The sequence below is a fragment of the Mirounga leonina genome, unplaced genomic scaffold, assembly GCF_011800145.1.
Source record: "Mirounga leonina isolate KUSES-001 unplaced genomic scaffold, KU_Mleo_1.0 Mir_353, whole genome shotgun sequence".
Classification (NCBI taxonomy): Eukaryota; Metazoa; Chordata; class Mammalia; order Carnivora; family Phocidae; genus Mirounga; species Mirounga leonina.
This window is the reverse complement of record NW_023270699.1, coordinates 536,868-553,133: the sequence shown is the minus strand read 5'-3', so window position 1 is coordinate 553,133 and position 16,266 is coordinate 536,868. Positions and strand designations below refer to the sequence as shown.

The 16,266-nt window shown below is 56.8% G+C and overlaps 1 protein-coding gene across 4 annotated transcripts in view; it reads right to left on the bottom strand.

Annotated features, from left to right (window-relative positions):
• Window positions 1-16,266, bottom strand: part of LSS (lanosterol synthase) — a 37,165-nt gene that overhangs the window by 19,481 nt on the left and 1,418 nt on the right. For 3 of the 4 annotated variants that reach the window (XM_035030012.1, XM_035030010.1, XM_035030011.1), the window contains exons 4-17: window positions 13,874-13,982; window positions 12,835-12,956; window positions 12,473-12,569; window positions 10,476-10,611; window positions 10,070-10,178; window positions 9,374-9,492; window positions 8,056-8,153; window positions 7,485-7,512; window positions 6,018-6,074; window positions 5,282-5,353; window positions 4,914-4,964; window positions 4,178-4,327; window positions 3,446-3,542; window positions 2,488-2,593 (exon numbers count right to left, since the gene is read on the bottom strand). In XM_035030012.1, the coding sequence (XP_034885903.1) occupies window positions 2,488-2,593; window positions 3,446-3,542; window positions 4,178-4,327; window positions 4,914-4,964; window positions 5,282-5,353; window positions 6,018-6,074; window positions 7,485-7,512; window positions 8,056-8,153; window positions 9,374-9,492; window positions 10,070-10,178; window positions 10,476-10,611; window positions 12,473-12,569; window positions 12,835-12,956; window positions 13,874-13,982 (1,351 nt within the window). The remainder of the gene's footprint in view (window positions 1-2,487; window positions 2,594-3,445; window positions 3,543-4,177; window positions 4,328-4,913; window positions 4,965-5,281; window positions 5,354-6,017; window positions 6,075-7,484; window positions 7,513-8,055; window positions 8,154-9,373; window positions 9,493-10,069; window positions 10,179-10,475; window positions 10,612-12,472; window positions 12,570-12,834; window positions 12,957-13,873; window positions 13,983-16,266) is intronic. The other variant, XM_035030013.1, reaches the window with a different exon arrangement.

Here is a 16,266-nt window from a genome sequence, read left to right as displayed (position 1 = left end):
GGGGCGCCTGGGCGGCTCCGTCGTTGGGCGTCTGCCTTCGGCTCAGGTCATGACCCCAGGGTCCTGGGATCGAGCCCCGCATCAGGCTCCCAGCTCATCAGGGAGTCTGCTTCTCCCTCTCCCACTGCCCCCTGCTCATGTGCATGCTCTCTAATAAATAATCTTAAGAAAGGAAAGGAAAGGAAGACTGACAAGAGACCCAGGCGCCAACGTCGGGAAGGACATGAGGACTCAGTGGGGACGGAGCTGCCGTTCAGGACACTGCAGGCGGCTCTGTGCAGATCCACATAAAATGGAGCTGATGTGGGACAATCCCCAAACTGATACAAACACGAAGAAAAGGAAATCTATACAGCCCTAGAACAAGTAAAACTGAACCTGTAATTAAAAATTTAACACCTTCCCTCAAAGGAAACTCCAGGCCCAAATGGAGCTTCCAAACTCTTGAGGCAGAAATAGCGCGAATTCTCACAAACTCTTCCAGAGAATCTAAAAAGAAAATATACTTCCCAGCTCCTCCTACGAGTCCTGCATCACTTTCACAGGAGAGCCTGAGCCTGAAAAGGACACTGTAAGGGAAACTACTCCACAACCACAGTTGTAAAAATCCCTTAAAAAGTACTTTTCAAACTGAATCCAGCAATATCTAAAAAGGAAAAGCACACTATGACCAAGCTGAGTTTATACCAGCTGTGCCGTGAAGCGTGAAACGAGATCACACTGGGGTGAAGGGGAACCCGCGGGGGTGCACGAGTGTACCCTGTAACACAGTGAGTCCACTCCTAAGCACAGGTCCTCAAGAAATGGGTACCCTGGGCCCCAAAAGCAGTGTGTTCACAGCAGGATGATTCAGAGGGACCAACTGAAAGACCCCTGAGGATCCAAGACAAACCGATGGATAAATAAAGTATGCCATCTGCACTCCACAGACATGCGGACAGCAAAGGAGGGTGGGCTTGCTGCTCCGCGACCACCTGGCTGGGCCTCATGAGCACCAAGTGAATGGAGAAAGCCAGACCCACGAGTGCCGCCATGGGATCCCCCAAGTGTAGGATCACAGCCACCTGAGGAGAACCAGAAGGGGAGCTTCTGGTAACATCTATGTGCCCGCTGGGGTCACACGGGTGTGTCCACTTCATGATAATTCATCAGGCACCACACATAAGATCTGTGCATCTCTCTCTACACGTGCCAGACGTCAACAGGACAGGCTTATTTAAAAACCACCGTTTATGTGGACACAGGTGCAATTGGGAATATAGATCTTTTTACCAATATTAAGATGTGAAAAATAACTGATTTTTGTGTTACAGCTGTGATACTCTGAGCCCTTAGTACACATATTTGATGTAGAATTGACCTAGGAGGGGCACCTGGGTGGCTCAGATGGTTAAGCAGCTGCCTTCGGCTCAGGTCATGATCCCAGGGTCCTGGGATCGAGCCCCGTGTCGGGCTCCTTGCTCAGCAGGGAGTCTGCTTCTCCCTCTCCCACTCCTTATGCCACTCTCTCCCTCTCTCTTTCTCTCTCAAATAAATAATCTTTAAGAAAAAACAATAGCAACGGGACACCTGGGTGGCTCAGTTGGTTAAGCTTCTGCCTTCGGCTCAGGTCATGATCCCAGGGTCCTGGGATCGAGCCCCGCATCGGGGTTCCCTGCTCGGGAGCCTGCTTCTCCCTCTCTCACTCCCCCTGCTTGTGTTCCTGCTCTCGCTGTCTCTCTCTCTCTCAAATAAATAAAATCTTTAAAAAAATAATAATAAAGGGGCGCCTGGGTGGCTCAGTCGTTAAGCACCTGCCTTCGGCTCAGATCATGATCCCGGGGTCCTGGGATCGAGTCCCACATCGGGCTCCCTGCTCTCTGGGAGCCTGCTTCTCCCTCTGCCTCTCTCTCTCTCTCTCATGAATAAATAAATAAAATCTTTAAAAAAAAAAAAGAATTGACCTAGGAACAACATGGACTTGAACTTCGAAGGTCCACTGCTAAGCGTATTTTTCCCGATAAATATGGTATAGTACTGTAAGTGTACTTTCTCTTCCTTATCATTTTCTTTAATGTTTCCTTTTCTCCAGCTTACGTTACTGTAAGAATACAATATATAAAAAATACAACCTACAAATATGTGTTCATCAACTGCCTATGTTATTGGAAAGACTTCCAGTCAACAGTAGGCTATTAATAGTTAGGATTTCAGGGAATCCAAAGTTATATGCAGACTTTCAACCGTGTGGGGGTTTGGCATCCCTAACCCGTGAGTTGTTCAAGGGTCTACTGTACTTCGAGGCATACAACTGGATTCAGCAACACTGGAAATCCCTTCCGTCATTAAATGAGTTTTATTCCAGAGTCCCCTCCCTGCAGTGAGCCACCCACCCCAGCAAACACGTGCTCTCCATGTCCACTGTGGCAGCGTCCCAGGTCCTGGCTCCTAAACAGGTAGCACTCGTGGCTCAGTGACCAAACAACCCTGTGCCAAGGCCACCCTTACCTGATCTCCCCGGCCCTGTGGTCTGGGAAACGCTCATGGAAAAGCTTCAGTGCCTGCATCACGGCCGAGGTGCACTCCACATATGTGTAGTCAATCATGATGTCCCCTGAGAGAGGGAAGGAAGGATCAACACATACATGAGTTTCATCTTGTCACCCAATTTGGCAACTCACACCAAACCACGAAGAATGAGAGCGCCATAACATGCAGAGCCTACACAGGACAGCAAGAGCCTCATCATCCTCCAGAGGAAACAAGGAAAGGGTTCCCAGTGACTGGTCCAGGAGACATGGCCACCAGGTGGGAGGGTGGCTGGCATTACACAGCGACCTGGAGACCCGTATCTGGCTGTAGGACATTTGGGCCAGTGGGAGAGTGAAGGAGAGAGGTACAGGGCAGAGCCACACCCCAGCCCAACTAGACCACATTTAACAGTTACAGAAGTGAGACAGAGACCGGAAAGCAGGGGTCCAGGGGCATGCGAGGGCAGCACTCAGGGAAAGAGGCCGCCCTGGCAGACGAGAATCGTCGGACACAGCAGGGAGGACACGGGGCCAGTGCGTCCCCACCGACACCTCCCTGCAGTGTGCCTGGGCTCTGTGAAGAGCACCCAGGACACAGGATGGTCTCCACAGAGGATAGAGCACACAGCAAGAGCCGGCCCAGGCTCGAGCCAGACAGCCAGGTGTGAATCCCACTGACTCCTCCACCAACCGCAGAAACAAAACCACAGCTTCTCCATCCACACCCACAGGCACTATGGCCACCTTCCGAGGTGAGAAGCACAGCCTACTCCAGGGCTTAGGGGTGCTCCTTAAAGGGTCCACAGTCATTTGCAGAACCTTTGCTGGCACTGCTCCCAGCCTGGGGAAGCAACTCAGGGCTCTGGTTGGCGAATCAATCTCACAGCAGGCAGGGTCCCCGGGTTTGTGTACCACCTGGCTGGCTAACCACTCACCAAAGACCTCCGAGGGGTTCAGCAGCTCCAGCAAGTGCCCCCCACGCTTAGTCTCATAGGTGGCAAACCCTCCATCAGAATTTCTCATGTTCAGCAACTAAAACCAGAGAGAGGACATCCTGAGAGTTCACCCATGCACTTGAGCATGAGGGGGAAGCCCACAAGCTGTAGAGGACCTTTCTAGAAACACCCAAGGCTAAGACCCATGGGGCAGGGATAGGGAACGGGGAGCCAGTTCTCACATTAAACCGAGACCCTCAGTGCCTAGAGCAGTGGGCAACAACTTTATCAAGCAGGTGCTCCACGAGTGACCATCTGGGACCCTGGCATGCACTTGCTTATCCATTTATAAGTCACATGTATACTGCCAAGCTATATGACCTCCGTTGTAAAACATGCACAGAAACTGGGTGTCCCGAAAGGATTCTGTACAAACACAAACAGAAGTTCTCGTTTTCTCTTCAGATACCCAGTGGAGAATGCCAGCCCTCCCTGGCGAGTAGCCGGATCCACGAGCCTCCAGCAGGACTCATGGTTTCCCCAAACACAGATACCACCAGAGGATGCGCCCCTCTGGGCTTGCAGTCTGACCCCGGGGGTTTGAGAGACCAAAGCCGTGGGAAGCGCAGCTCACATGCGGCACTAAGCGGACCTGAGGGTGTGTGGTGGGGCAGTCCGGGCCTCCGGCGTGCACAGTGCCCCGTGACCAGAGCCCCCTGCCCAGAGCCTCACCACAGCAATAGCATCATAGAGCCGCTCTCGCGCGACGTGCTCAATGACAAAGGGACACTTTTCCTGCAGGAGAAGGATGGACTTCAAGGCCTCCGCTGTGCAGTCGGCAACAATCCAGCCACAGTCCAGCGTGCTGAAGGGAAAGCCACCCTGCGAAGCGTGGGGCCTGTCATGGCCAGCGCGGAGGGCTGAGCCCGCACCCTGGTCGTCAGGACCCCCCAAGCTGAGAGCACCCTTCCTCAGCGGTGCAGAGGCCTGGCCCCCCCCGAGGCGCAGCTGCGGCTCCACGCCACACACACGCGGACGGGCCTCCCGACCCGCTGTGAGAAGGCGCACACGCTGTGTCCACACTCCCACACACCCAGAGGGGCTGCCCTCCGCCCTCTGCAGCACCCCCGTCACCCTGATCCGTGTTCCGACAGAACGCGGTCTCTGCTCTCTGCACGTACTGCCGTCTAAAAGCACCTCTGAGCGCACGTGTGTGTGCGTGTGTGCGTGTGCACGTGTGTGCGTGCGCACAGTACCGGACACGGCCGCGTGAGGAGGCCCCGTACGGCTCAGCCACCTCATATACCCATCTCCCCGGCCAGGGAAACCTCGGATGTGTTGCTGGAACGGCATGCCGTGTGTCTGTGAGAGCAGGAAGGCCCAGGAGGCCGAGGCAAGAGCCCACTCAGAGGGCAAAGCATAGCCGACAGGGCCCAGGCCTGGGGGCAAACAGGGCTGGCTGTGGTACCTTGCTCATCTGGCGGTAGTACTTCTGGTAGTCAGGGGGGCTGTCTGGGACCTGGGCAGCGTCCAAGAGGCACATGTGGAAAGCAGAGGAGGTCCCAGTCACACCGGGGCCGGCAGGGTCTGGTGCGGAACATGCAGGGACCCGTAGCCGCTGCCCGATGGCCCTCTCAACCGCCGGAGCCGAAGGCCCCTTCAAGGCAGCACCCCTGTGGCCCGGGGCCCACAGCCCCATCCACTGCTGCAGAAACGTGCCCAGGCACCACCCTGAGGTGGAGAGGGCGGGCAGGGGTGCCAAGGCGGAGGTGAGGAGGCGGCACCCCTGCCTGTGGGGAGCCCCAGCAGCCCAGGCACAGGCAGATTTTGCCTCACCTGTGAGATCCGGAGAAACTCATGTGCCTGCTGCAGGGAAGACGAAAACTCAGGCCTGTGTTGTGCCCCTGCCTGGAAGAGACAACAGAGGCTGAGCCGCTCGGTGGCACAAGCCTGCACAGCTGAACTGGTCCCCAAACAATCCTGGTGACGTCTTGCCACCACTGGGAAACAGGAGCAAACCCACCCGAGTCTCAGGCTCTTCCGTTTCTGCTGACAAGTCAGGAAGATGTGATGGAGAAATGAAGGAGACAGAAGGGAGTCCACACCACACCCGGCCCAGCCCGGCCCGTGTCCAGACGACCCCGGCCCCATCGAAGGCAGACCCCCATGTGGCCCAGACCCCTTCTCAAGGCTCTCCAGAACGTCACCACCCTCAATCCCACCAGCACAAAAACACATTCTGATTTCTCTCCAGCATGTGCTGAGAGGTATCCATGATAAGCAGTCTGAGTGCTGTGAAAAGCCTAGAGCCCGCTCCCCCTGCTAGAAGCTTCCTGCCCTGTCTCCCCAGGAACAGATCTTACAAGGCTCCCTGCTCCTGAAGCCTCCCAGCCGGCCCACCACCCAAAGCTGCGGGGCAAGACCGCTGCCTCAGTGGGACCATCGCCAGAGGCCTCGGAGCCCAGGTGAGCCAAGAGTCAGGGTCTGCAACTGCCATGTCCGCACTGGAAGCAGCAGTGGACCCCGGGAAGGTCAACTAGAGGCTGAAGAACAAGGAGGCAGAGCCACGTACCTCCAGCAGAGCCTGGGTGGCAAACGCGGTGTCCCACACCTGTGAGCCGTTGGTGCCCTGCACACAGGACCGGCTGTTAGAGCAGCGCAGCTCCCCCAACCCGCCCACCACCGCCCAGGATCTGACGGGCACCTGGGGAGCCAAGGAGAAGTCTGGGGGCTCCCAACAGCTCCTGCAAAGAGGCGGGAGCCCAGCCAACTCCTGACCCCAGGTGCCATGCTCTGTGCACCCCTCAAAGCCCATGAGGGCAGGGGAGGGGCTGTCCCCGCAGGCAGGTGAGGGCTGGGCAGCCCCACCCGCCTTCACCAGGCCACCAGCCAGGACAGAACCCTCTGGGTGCACTTCCAGGATCTGGACGACCACTGCCTGTGACTAGAAACATCCCCTCACATCTGAGTATGCCTGGAGGTGGTGGCGCCTGGCTGAGGCCTCAACGGAGCTGGGAAGGCCCTCTTCCAATCCCACCCTAGGAGCCTAGTTTAACAGTCAACACTCTGGTCCCACGAGAATGCCAGTGGCCAAATCACACTGAAACAGAGATAGGGACACTCAGATAATAGGGACAGGGCTGGCAACACCAGAGCCCAGACCAACTGACAGCCCTGAGGGGGCATCAGAAACCATGGCCTTGCAGGACAATATGCAGGAAGGACACCTGCCACCAGGAAAGCCTCCTGGCCAAAAGAAACCAGTTCAGGATCAAGCCTCAGGGTCTAACCTCCAGCTGCAGGAAACAGAGGGCACAGAGGAAACAACCAGGCAGATCCAGAAGGTGGGTGCTCTAAGGAACCAACCGCCCAGGAAGAAGGGCGCCCGGACCACTGGACAAAAGTGGCTTTGAGGACCAGCCACCTGGCTCAAACCCTGATGCCAACAAATGTGCCCCCAAACCACATGAGGGACTGTCATCAAGCCTGCAAGGCGCTGACACAGCAGTCCTTCTGTAAGAACGAATCAGCTGGGGCACCGAAGGATCCGACCACCTCCTCCTCTTCTTGGCACGTGGGAGTCAGGGAGCCGGGAGTAAGGCAAGGACGCCGAGGTGAACTCTGCGCTAGGCGGTGCTGGGTGTATGTGTACGTGCCCTAAAGGGCAGTGGCCCATCTGATCCAAGAACACTGCTGGAGGCTCCACGTTTCCACACTGAGCCGACTGGTGACCCAAACCTCGCATTCTGGCATCTTGTAGGATCCCGTTAGCACGGCCCTTCTCACTCAAGTCCGACGTGCCTTACTCGGCGCTAAGTCAAAAGCCCGCACAGGATCACACTGCTGCTGAAAGGGAAACAACCCTGGGGCCTGTCGGCATCCCCGCCACTGGCTGTTCCCTCAGACGCAGGACTGGGGACACTTGCAGCCGCTCAGCACAGGCTGCCAGAACTCACTGGGAGGAGCAGTTATCTTAACAAACCCAAAGAGCAGCAGTGGTTGGTAAGGAAGCAAGTGGCCGTGGCCTTGTAGCCTTTACCTGCATTTTCATGCCATCGAGGCCCAGCCTGTGAGGACGAGAAAAGCCCAGGTCAGGGAGTAGAGGGCAAAGAGCTGAAGTCAGGTGGCCACCCAGAACCCGCTCACCCCACTTACGGCAGCAGGCCCACAGGGCCACCAGAGGGAAGAGGGCCCTCGAATGCAGGACTCCCCACCATGACACCATGGGACACACCCACCCACCACGGTTGCACTGCAATCAGTGACTGATCAGTTGTCCTGGTCAGTGAGGCCTTCCTGACGTTCACCGGAACCTGCCCCTTCTGCCCACAGGCTTCCAAGTTCTACCTTCCAAAACCACCAGAAGTGCCCGCTACGTGGCAGATCTTTCAACTCAAAGATAACCCTCACCATCTTCCACAAACCCTGAAATTCCTCGTTCCAGGCTTTACTCCAGACCCCAAAGCACCCTTGGCAGGATGCTGAGATACGGGATCCTGTCACCTGCCACTGTGCCCAGGGAGGTCACCACGCGTGTCTGCCCTTGGCTCTCAGTCACACGTAACAGGAACCTAGTGACAGTGACCAGCCAGGCCCTTCCCACTACTCACCAGAGGTAATCAGGAATCCTAGAGATGTGCTCCTGGAAGGCGGCGGAGTCTGGCCCATCCACATACCAGCGCACAAGCATGTTGATGGTTTTCGAGATCTGTGGGAGACACGGCCCTATCGGGACCCTGCTCCAGGCCCGCAGCAGCTCCTGAGCACGAGGACTATAGCCCAAACACCGGGCCCCCAGCACCACCTCACTTTGGGCCAGACCAGGCCTTCCACCCTAAGCCCTGAGAGCCAGAGACCAAGCCAGAGTTGTACCCCAGAAAGGGAGGCAGGAAAGGCCTGAGGCATGTGCAGAGAGAAGGCAGGGCATCCTGTGAGAGACAACGTGAGCCGAGCCAGCTGGCGAGCAAGCACAGTCACCAGGAGGGCTGGGGGCCCCACACAGGGCCCCTGGTGGGCATGTGGGGTGTGCCGTGTCCTGCATGCCTCAGATGGCTGACCGAGAACAGCATGGCCTGAGGAGCATGGGAGAGGCAGAGAGACAAGAGCTGTGGAGCAGGGACTGCTTTAGAATGTCCTGAAGGCCCAAACCTCGCACTCTGGCATCTCGTTAAGATCCCGTTGGCACTGCCCTTCTCACTCAAGTCAGATGCACTTTACTCAGCGCTAAGTCGAAAGCCCACACGGGATCACATGCTGCAGAAAGGGAAATGACTCACGGCTCCAAGCCCCACAGAACACCAGCGAGCAGGGTCGGGAGTGGAGCTGTGTGGTATGGCACCAACTGGACTGACTCAGAAAGGCTGCCATCATGGCCCGCCAGAGGCCCAAAACAACAGTCTTCTGTAGCTGTCACCCCACAGCTGAGAGGCAGCCCCCCAACCCTGCGCTCTACAGTGCGTCCACGCCGGGCCTCTGCCAGGCCCAGAGCCTCACGATGCAAAGCCAGGTCGGGAGCCCAGAGGCTCGGAGGTGAGAGCTCGGAGTCACCAGGCTCAGCAGGAACCGGGGCTGGAGCCCAAGCACCCCAGCACTCTAAACCCCACAAGGCAAGGGCAGACAGCGAGTTCTGTGGGGAGATGGCCAACGGAGGAAAAGCATCCCTCCCAACTGTCCAGAAAGATCTTGAGAGGTGGCCCAAGGAGCAGCATTCCAAGCACACCAGGTGGTGGGCAGGGAAGGGAGTGCTAAGTGCAGGAGGAACACAGGGGACAGAACGGGGGGTCCCGTCTGCCAGGCTCTGGTGGGAGACCTCACCTCCAGGAAGACCCCCACTCCCAGCTCCAGAGACTGGCCTCGAGAGGGCCTCCCGCCCCAGCTTCTTACCCTACACAGGGTGGGGTACAGACACAGGGCAGCGGGAGCACTGACCGGGCCGATGCTGATGCACTTGGAGAAGCGGTCGTCTGCCGCGATGTGCTCATACAGCTTCTGGATGGCCCGCTGCCGAAGGCTGGTGCTGTGGTGGCGCTCATACAGGTTGAGCAGTGCTGCAGGGGCGAAGTCATCAGTACGGGACAGCACCTGGGCCCTTCCCTGCCCTGTCTCCCCCACCGGCTCTCCCTGACACCCTAGTGTGCTGCCCTGCCCTGCCCCTAGTGCCTTGTTTCCCGAATGGAAATCCAACCGGGTGCAGCTCAGCATTGACAGAGGCAGGGTCCCAGCTCCCACCGTGGGGCCCAGCACAGAAGACGTGAGCAAGGGGATGGAGGAGCAAGGGAACATGACCCTTCCACACGCTGCACCCCTGCTGGCCTCCAAGCCACCAGGCTTCCTGCCGGGAGACAGGCCTACACCGGGCCCCACGGAGGCCTGTACCTTCTCCCCTAAGGGAAGGAGCGAGCATGCCCTCCAGGCCTGCAGCTCCCAAACCTCCTGTCCAGGAGCCCCAGCCCCAGCCTTGCTCCAGGGGCAAAGACAGAGCAGACCCCCTGGACACGAAGCACACGGCTGCCCCCCAGTCACCACAGGGCCCAAACGACAGGTGGGAAAGGGGAGGAGACTCAGCGTCACTTGAGGTGCCAGCCAAGTCCTGGGAGGCCCGCCAGCCCGTCGGCAAGCACCCACCGTACACCACGCGGAGCAGCCAGCTGTGAGGCGTGTACAGCTCGTCAGGGGCCACACTGCTCCTGTGTGCCGGCCACTCAATGCTGGCGTAGTCCTCCACGTACAGCTCCTGGGGGCAGCAGCACCTCAGCACCGTCCTCGCCCGCTGCCTCCCCAAGCACACACCCTAATGAACACCCTGCCCGCAAGCCTCCTCTCGGGACCTGCTTCCCCGCGGGGACCCTGCTCCCAGGGCCCTGAGCCCGTCCCACCGCACAAGCCCCTCTGGGCAGTCCCTTAGGATCCGGGAAGGCTCCGCCCTCACGACTTGGAACTCAGCTCTGCACGGTCCCAGGCCAGCAGGCATGAACAGTCGGAGCTGAGGGTGACCCCCCAGCCTGGGGGGTCCCTGCCCAGGAGTCCGTACCTGGCGGAGGCTCCGGACCAGCGGGTCCTCCTTAGCGCTCAGCCGGGTGGCATAGCAGTAGCTCATGGATAGGTAGACCTGTCGGCAGTGGCACCAGAGCGTGGAGGGGTGGGCAGGGACCCAGTCAGGAAACAGCCTGCGGAATGGCGCGTCAGCGGAAGGGCCCGGCCCCTGCCAGCACCACCCGCGCAGCCCCAGCCCAAGCTGGCATGGCCACCAGCACGCGGCAGCCACGCTCCTGTGGGGTGCCAACGGGCACAGGCCTCACAAGTGACAACCACTCCCCCTGGCTCAGCTGCAACACATCTAAAGCCAGGAAGCTTGACTTCTAAACTTCCAGGACTGTCTGGGTTTCTCAGCTGGGACAAAGGTATCACAGTAACGTAAAATGTTAATAATGGAGAAACAAGGTGAAGGGTCTACGGGAACATTCTGGACTCTCTTTGCAAATTTTCTGGAAATTGAAACCTATTCCAAAATAAAAAATTTATCTAAAACCCTTCAGAACTGGCACATCTCAAGGACTGAGGCTTTGAGGGTTATCTCCGCCAACACGTTTTTGCCCAGACATTTAGCCTGACCTTAGCATACACGGCTCCACCAGCTTCCCGGGTGGGTGGGTACCTGGGGTTATTTTCCCACTTTCCCTTCAAGCCTCCTGTCCTCATGTGTGAGGGGCACGAGGGGCAGGCCAGTCATGAGCTGGGCAGGTACCCACCACTCCCACCAACTCTGGCCTCAGGCCACTACACTCACTCTCCAGGGCTCCCCCACTCACTTTAAAGGGCATATTTTACAGCTTCTCTGCAGCTGGAGGGAGACCAGAGATCCTGAGCCCTGAGCACACTTTCACCCTCTAACACACCCCTCCAAAAGCACTCCAGGAAAGACCAGCTGTGCCCTCACGGACCAGCACTGACTGCCAGGACCACCATGTAAGGGCACAGACAACAGCGCCCTGGCACACCCTCCTGGCACCTGCTCAGTGTCTTCCGCTGCCCACTCCTTACACACCGGACAGGTCCACGGTGCCCCTGGCAAGCTGCCAGTGAGGAACACAGGGATGGCCCCAGAACACCTCCCCGCCTCCTCCCAAGCGCCCCTCCCACCACTTCACCTCACCACCCTCTGCCCCCGTCACCACCCCTCAAGGCTGCAGAGGTTGGTCCCTCAACCCTGGCATCAGAACCCTTCACCTAATACGACCTCCACCGAGGTCGTCTAACACAACAGCCCCCCAACCTCCCTGACAGCTCCCTGGGGGGCCACGACATTGCTGACAGGGCTCCAGGGAGCCAGCAGGGGCTCTACCCAAGCTCGACCAGGAGTCTCACCTCCTGAAGGTGACACTGGGGGATTTACATGCATATGCATGTTTTCTGGGGAGATGCCCAAAGTGCTAAGACACTGGTTAGAAGTATCACACAATAAGGAATTAGCGTTGATCCTGCTGAGTATTTAAACAGCACTGTGATTCTATTAACAAGGAAATTCTTCTCTTTCAAAGATACACACCGAAGTGCTCACAGTTGACGTATGATGTCTGGGATTAACTTTCTCATTCACTGGCAGAAAGATAAGGAACAGAGAAAAGCACAGCACACCCCAGTGCTGAGGCTGGCAAGAGCTGCACGGCCTACTGCCTTCTTGTTTCTGCTTCCACAGAGGCTCAAAACATCCACAATGACAAGACACAGCACAGCCTTCGGCAACAATGCCAGAGCTTCACACTCCCCACACCAGCGGTTCTCCCAGCCTGGCGGGGCCCCACTCACCTGCCACACAGCCCAAGTCCACAGTGCCTCCCTCCTTCCTACCCAACTGGGGTCTGCAGGACTCAGCCAAGCAGGGCGTCCACCAGGAGCCTAATGCGGCCTCACACCACAGAATGGACCGCCCCCTCATCTGCGTAACAGGCAGCGAGTGACCCAGGGCCCGCCAGCCCACTCAGGAAGGCACCGGCAGCCCAGGCACAAATCACAGAAGGGCAAGCATACCACATCTCCGGGAACAGAGTGTTGAGGCCCTCCCAGCTGTACACGTTCAGGACAGCCAGCCAGAACTTCCCCCAGGAAGGGATGACCGCAGCACCACCTACGGAAAAGAGAAGTCCCGTATCATCTGCCTTACTGTAAAGATCAGCTCCTCAGGAATCATATGCGCCCCCCTTCTTGCACGAACTGAAAACAGTGCTAAGGATCCTCCAACCCCAGGTGAGAAGTAGGCTCCAGAGCCCAATAGCACAGCTGCTGGGTGGAACCAGCGGCTTCACCAGAGTAAGTGAGTCCAGCCCCAAGAGAGACATTCACAGCCTCTACCTGCAGGAAGGAGCACCCAGGACATGCTGTGCAAGGAGTACCTTTCTTGTGAAGAATGTTCCGGGCTCGGACCAAGTCAGGATCGTCAGGCCCGACACCCAGAATTCTCAGAGACACATAGTTGAGTGCAGTCCCAAACACTGTGGACTTGTCCTCCACATGCCTTGGGGAGTAGGAGATAGGATAAGAGAATGCCATATTTCGTTACTTCTAAGAAATTAAGCAAGACTTTCTGCGAAATTTCCTGAGAAAAATAAAAAATGCTAAAATATCTTTCACTGACATAACATGACAACATAAGAAACACCCAGAACTGCCATTCTCCAATAAGAATCCATGTACCCCCCATAACTGATCAGTTCCAAAACTGCCTGTGCAGGACCTGCCTGTCTCCTCTTACTTCCCACACCTGAATCAACATCAGTCCCAGGCTGTGACCCAACTCAGGCTCCTTCATCACTACAGTGCACAGAACAAGCTCCAGAGGTGACAAATTGAGGCCCACAGCCCCCGTCAAGGGGCAAACAGAGGCTGGGATGTCCTCCAAGAATTCTGATGGAGAACCCCTCTGGCGTGGATTTAGCTCGCTAGGAGGAACCCCAGCCCTCAGTGTAGAACAAGAGGTACCAGAGCCCATGACCAGGGTGGGCAGGCAGTTGACCCCCCTGAGGGAAGGCCCTGCTCCCAGAGTGAGCTATGTGTCAGAAAGGCACACTGAGAATTGGGGAGGGGCACCTGGCCCCCCTGGCTCCACCTGCTGCCATCCCAGAGTCAAGAACTTCCTTCTGCCTTAGTGATAACAGCCAGATGGCTTTCTGTGGGGTGTGAGTCAAAAAGCCCAGTTACAACACAAGCTGTAAAACCAAGGCCCAGAGTGTGCGGCCACCTATCCTGAGAACCGTAGGACACCAGGGTCCAGCTGGTACACAGCACCCAGCCAGTCTCCCTCCTACCACGTTCTCCTCCCACCCACCCCAGGTCCATAGTAGCTCCACTCACCCTACTCTTGACAGGCGTATGTCCTACATAAGAACATGTGTGCACATGCACGTACATATGTGCAGTAACAAAACGACTCACAGGCCCCAGCCGCCATCCGGGAGCTGCACTGACCGCAGGTACCGCACCATCTCTTCTTTATATCCCGCTGGCAAAGGGATCTGGGCCACATAGCACGTGATCAGGAGGCCTATGTGGCAGAAAAGATGTTCCTCACTGGGAGCAGGCACTCAGCACAGCTAAGCCCAGGTCTCTTTCCTCCCACCCTACAGGGAGCTGACCCAGTGGTCTCGTTTTCACGGAAACGAGCCTGAGAAGGCTATTCCTCCCAGCCTCGTCAGGGACTTTGGGAGTGGGGCCCCAGGGAACAGCAACAACATGGGGTGTGCAAGGCCCTCCCAGCCACTCTAGGCTCCCTCAGTACTGTCCACACCTGCTGGAAAAGAAACACCAAATGGCTCTCCCCTGGATAGGATAAGATTTATGACTTACGTTTTTGTTTTATAGGTTTTTTCCTAGCAAATATCACTTTGCAAATGGGGGAGATGGCCAACGGCCAATAAATATTATCCACAAAAAAGAAACTTCCCAGCCTAGCCCTCCTGAATATGTTGCTCACAGGCCATCCCCAACCCCAACCCCTTCCTCCCCCAGCCACATGCCTGTGGTGCCCTGCAAGGGAGGTGAGGGGTGTGTGTGTCTTGGGGTAGGCCCCAGCCAAAACGCACCATGGACACATGCCTGACTCTGGCTCAGAGGCATCAGAAACCCTGGAAGACACACTCACACAGAGACACACCCTGGAAGAAGGGCAGCTAGGTTTGGAGATGCTGCAGAGGTTCACAGAAAAAAATCATCCCAACTCAAGCCCATCTCTTTTCATTATAGTCATGATGCTGTCAAGACAAAGAAACAGAGCCAGTGTCTTCCCATTTTACAGGCAAGAAAACTGAGGCACAGACCCCAAGTAGTGGGGCAGGGGCTGGAGCCCAGGGGTTTGGACAACAGAGTCAGGGCTCACCACAGTGATGCATATATGTGCACATATCACCAAATCCAATTCCCCACATCACATATGAGGCAGCCAAGGCACAGTGAGGTCCTACCACCTTGCCCAGGGTCAGAGCAGGCCAATGCCATGTCACTGCCTTCCCATAAAGACCCATGGGAATAGTCAATGCCACATGAACCACACTCAATGGGGAACTGTCTATACAGAATCATGGCCCCCAGGAGCATTTTCCAAATTAAAGCAGGAAAAGGAAGGACCGGTCAAAGCTTGGCCAGCCATGGAAAAACCCTGTGCAATACCTCTGAAAAGACCAGTGTCAACCTGAGGAAGACGGTCTATCCAGAGTTCAAAATGGGGAAGGGAAAGCCCCAGCCTGCAGCCTGCACCGGGGAGGAAGCCCAGCAGGCGGGGTCCAGAGCTGCAGCAGCAAGCACGAAACAATGCAGCTGTCCCCGGTGCTGTGCATGCATGACTTAGCCTGATTCTCATCATCCCCATGTCACCGGGGAGGTGCTGGAGACTCAGTGAAGTCCTGTCACGTTGCCCAGAGCAGGCAAATGCAGTGTCACTGCCTCCCTATGAGGATCTCTGACAATAGTCTCAATAGGCTCCAGGTGAGGCCAAAGGGAAGAAAGAGCCCCTTAAGGACAGGCCCATAGGTCCCTGAACAAGAAGATACAATGCTGTACAGCCCAGGGGACACAAAAGCATGATGGATTCCCAAAGCTCCTCCCACTAGGAGAAAAGAGTCCTTCCACATAAATTCCTAGAAGGGAATTTCTCACCTTACACAGCTGAGTATTTAGTGAAACATTCTCAGAACATAATGGTTTTAGCTAGCCAACCAGTTCAGTACCCAGGAGGCCCAAATGCCATCCTCCTAGGACTCACCAACTGAACCTGCAGGTTCCCTGCCTGAGCTCCCTCAGCCACCCCTTCAAGGTTAAGTTCATACATGCAAGCTGCCCAAAGAAGACGTAAAGATCCCACCCATCCGGGCGCCTGGCTGGCTCAGTCAGTTGGTAGAGCATGCAACTCTGATCTTGGAGTTGTGGGTTTGAGCCCCACATTGGGTCGTAGAGATTACTTAAAAATAAAATCTTGGGCGCCTGGGTGGCTCAGTCGTTAAGTGCCTGCCTTCGGCTCAGGTCATGGTCCCAGGGTCCTGGGATGGAGCCCCGCATCGGGCTTCCTGCTCCGCGGGAAGCCTGCCTCTCCCTCTCTCACTCCCCCTGCTTGTGTTCCCTCTCTGTGTCTCTCTCTGTCAAATAAGTAAAATCTTTAGGGCGCCTGGGTGGCTCAGTCGTTAAGCGCCTGCCTTCGGCTCAGGTCACGGTCCCAGGGTCCTGGGATGGAGCCCCGCATCGGGCTCCCTGCTCGGCGGGAGGCCTGCTTCTCCCTCTCCCACTCCCCCTGCTTGTGCTCCTGCTCTCGCTGTCTCTCTCTCTGTCAAATAAATAAA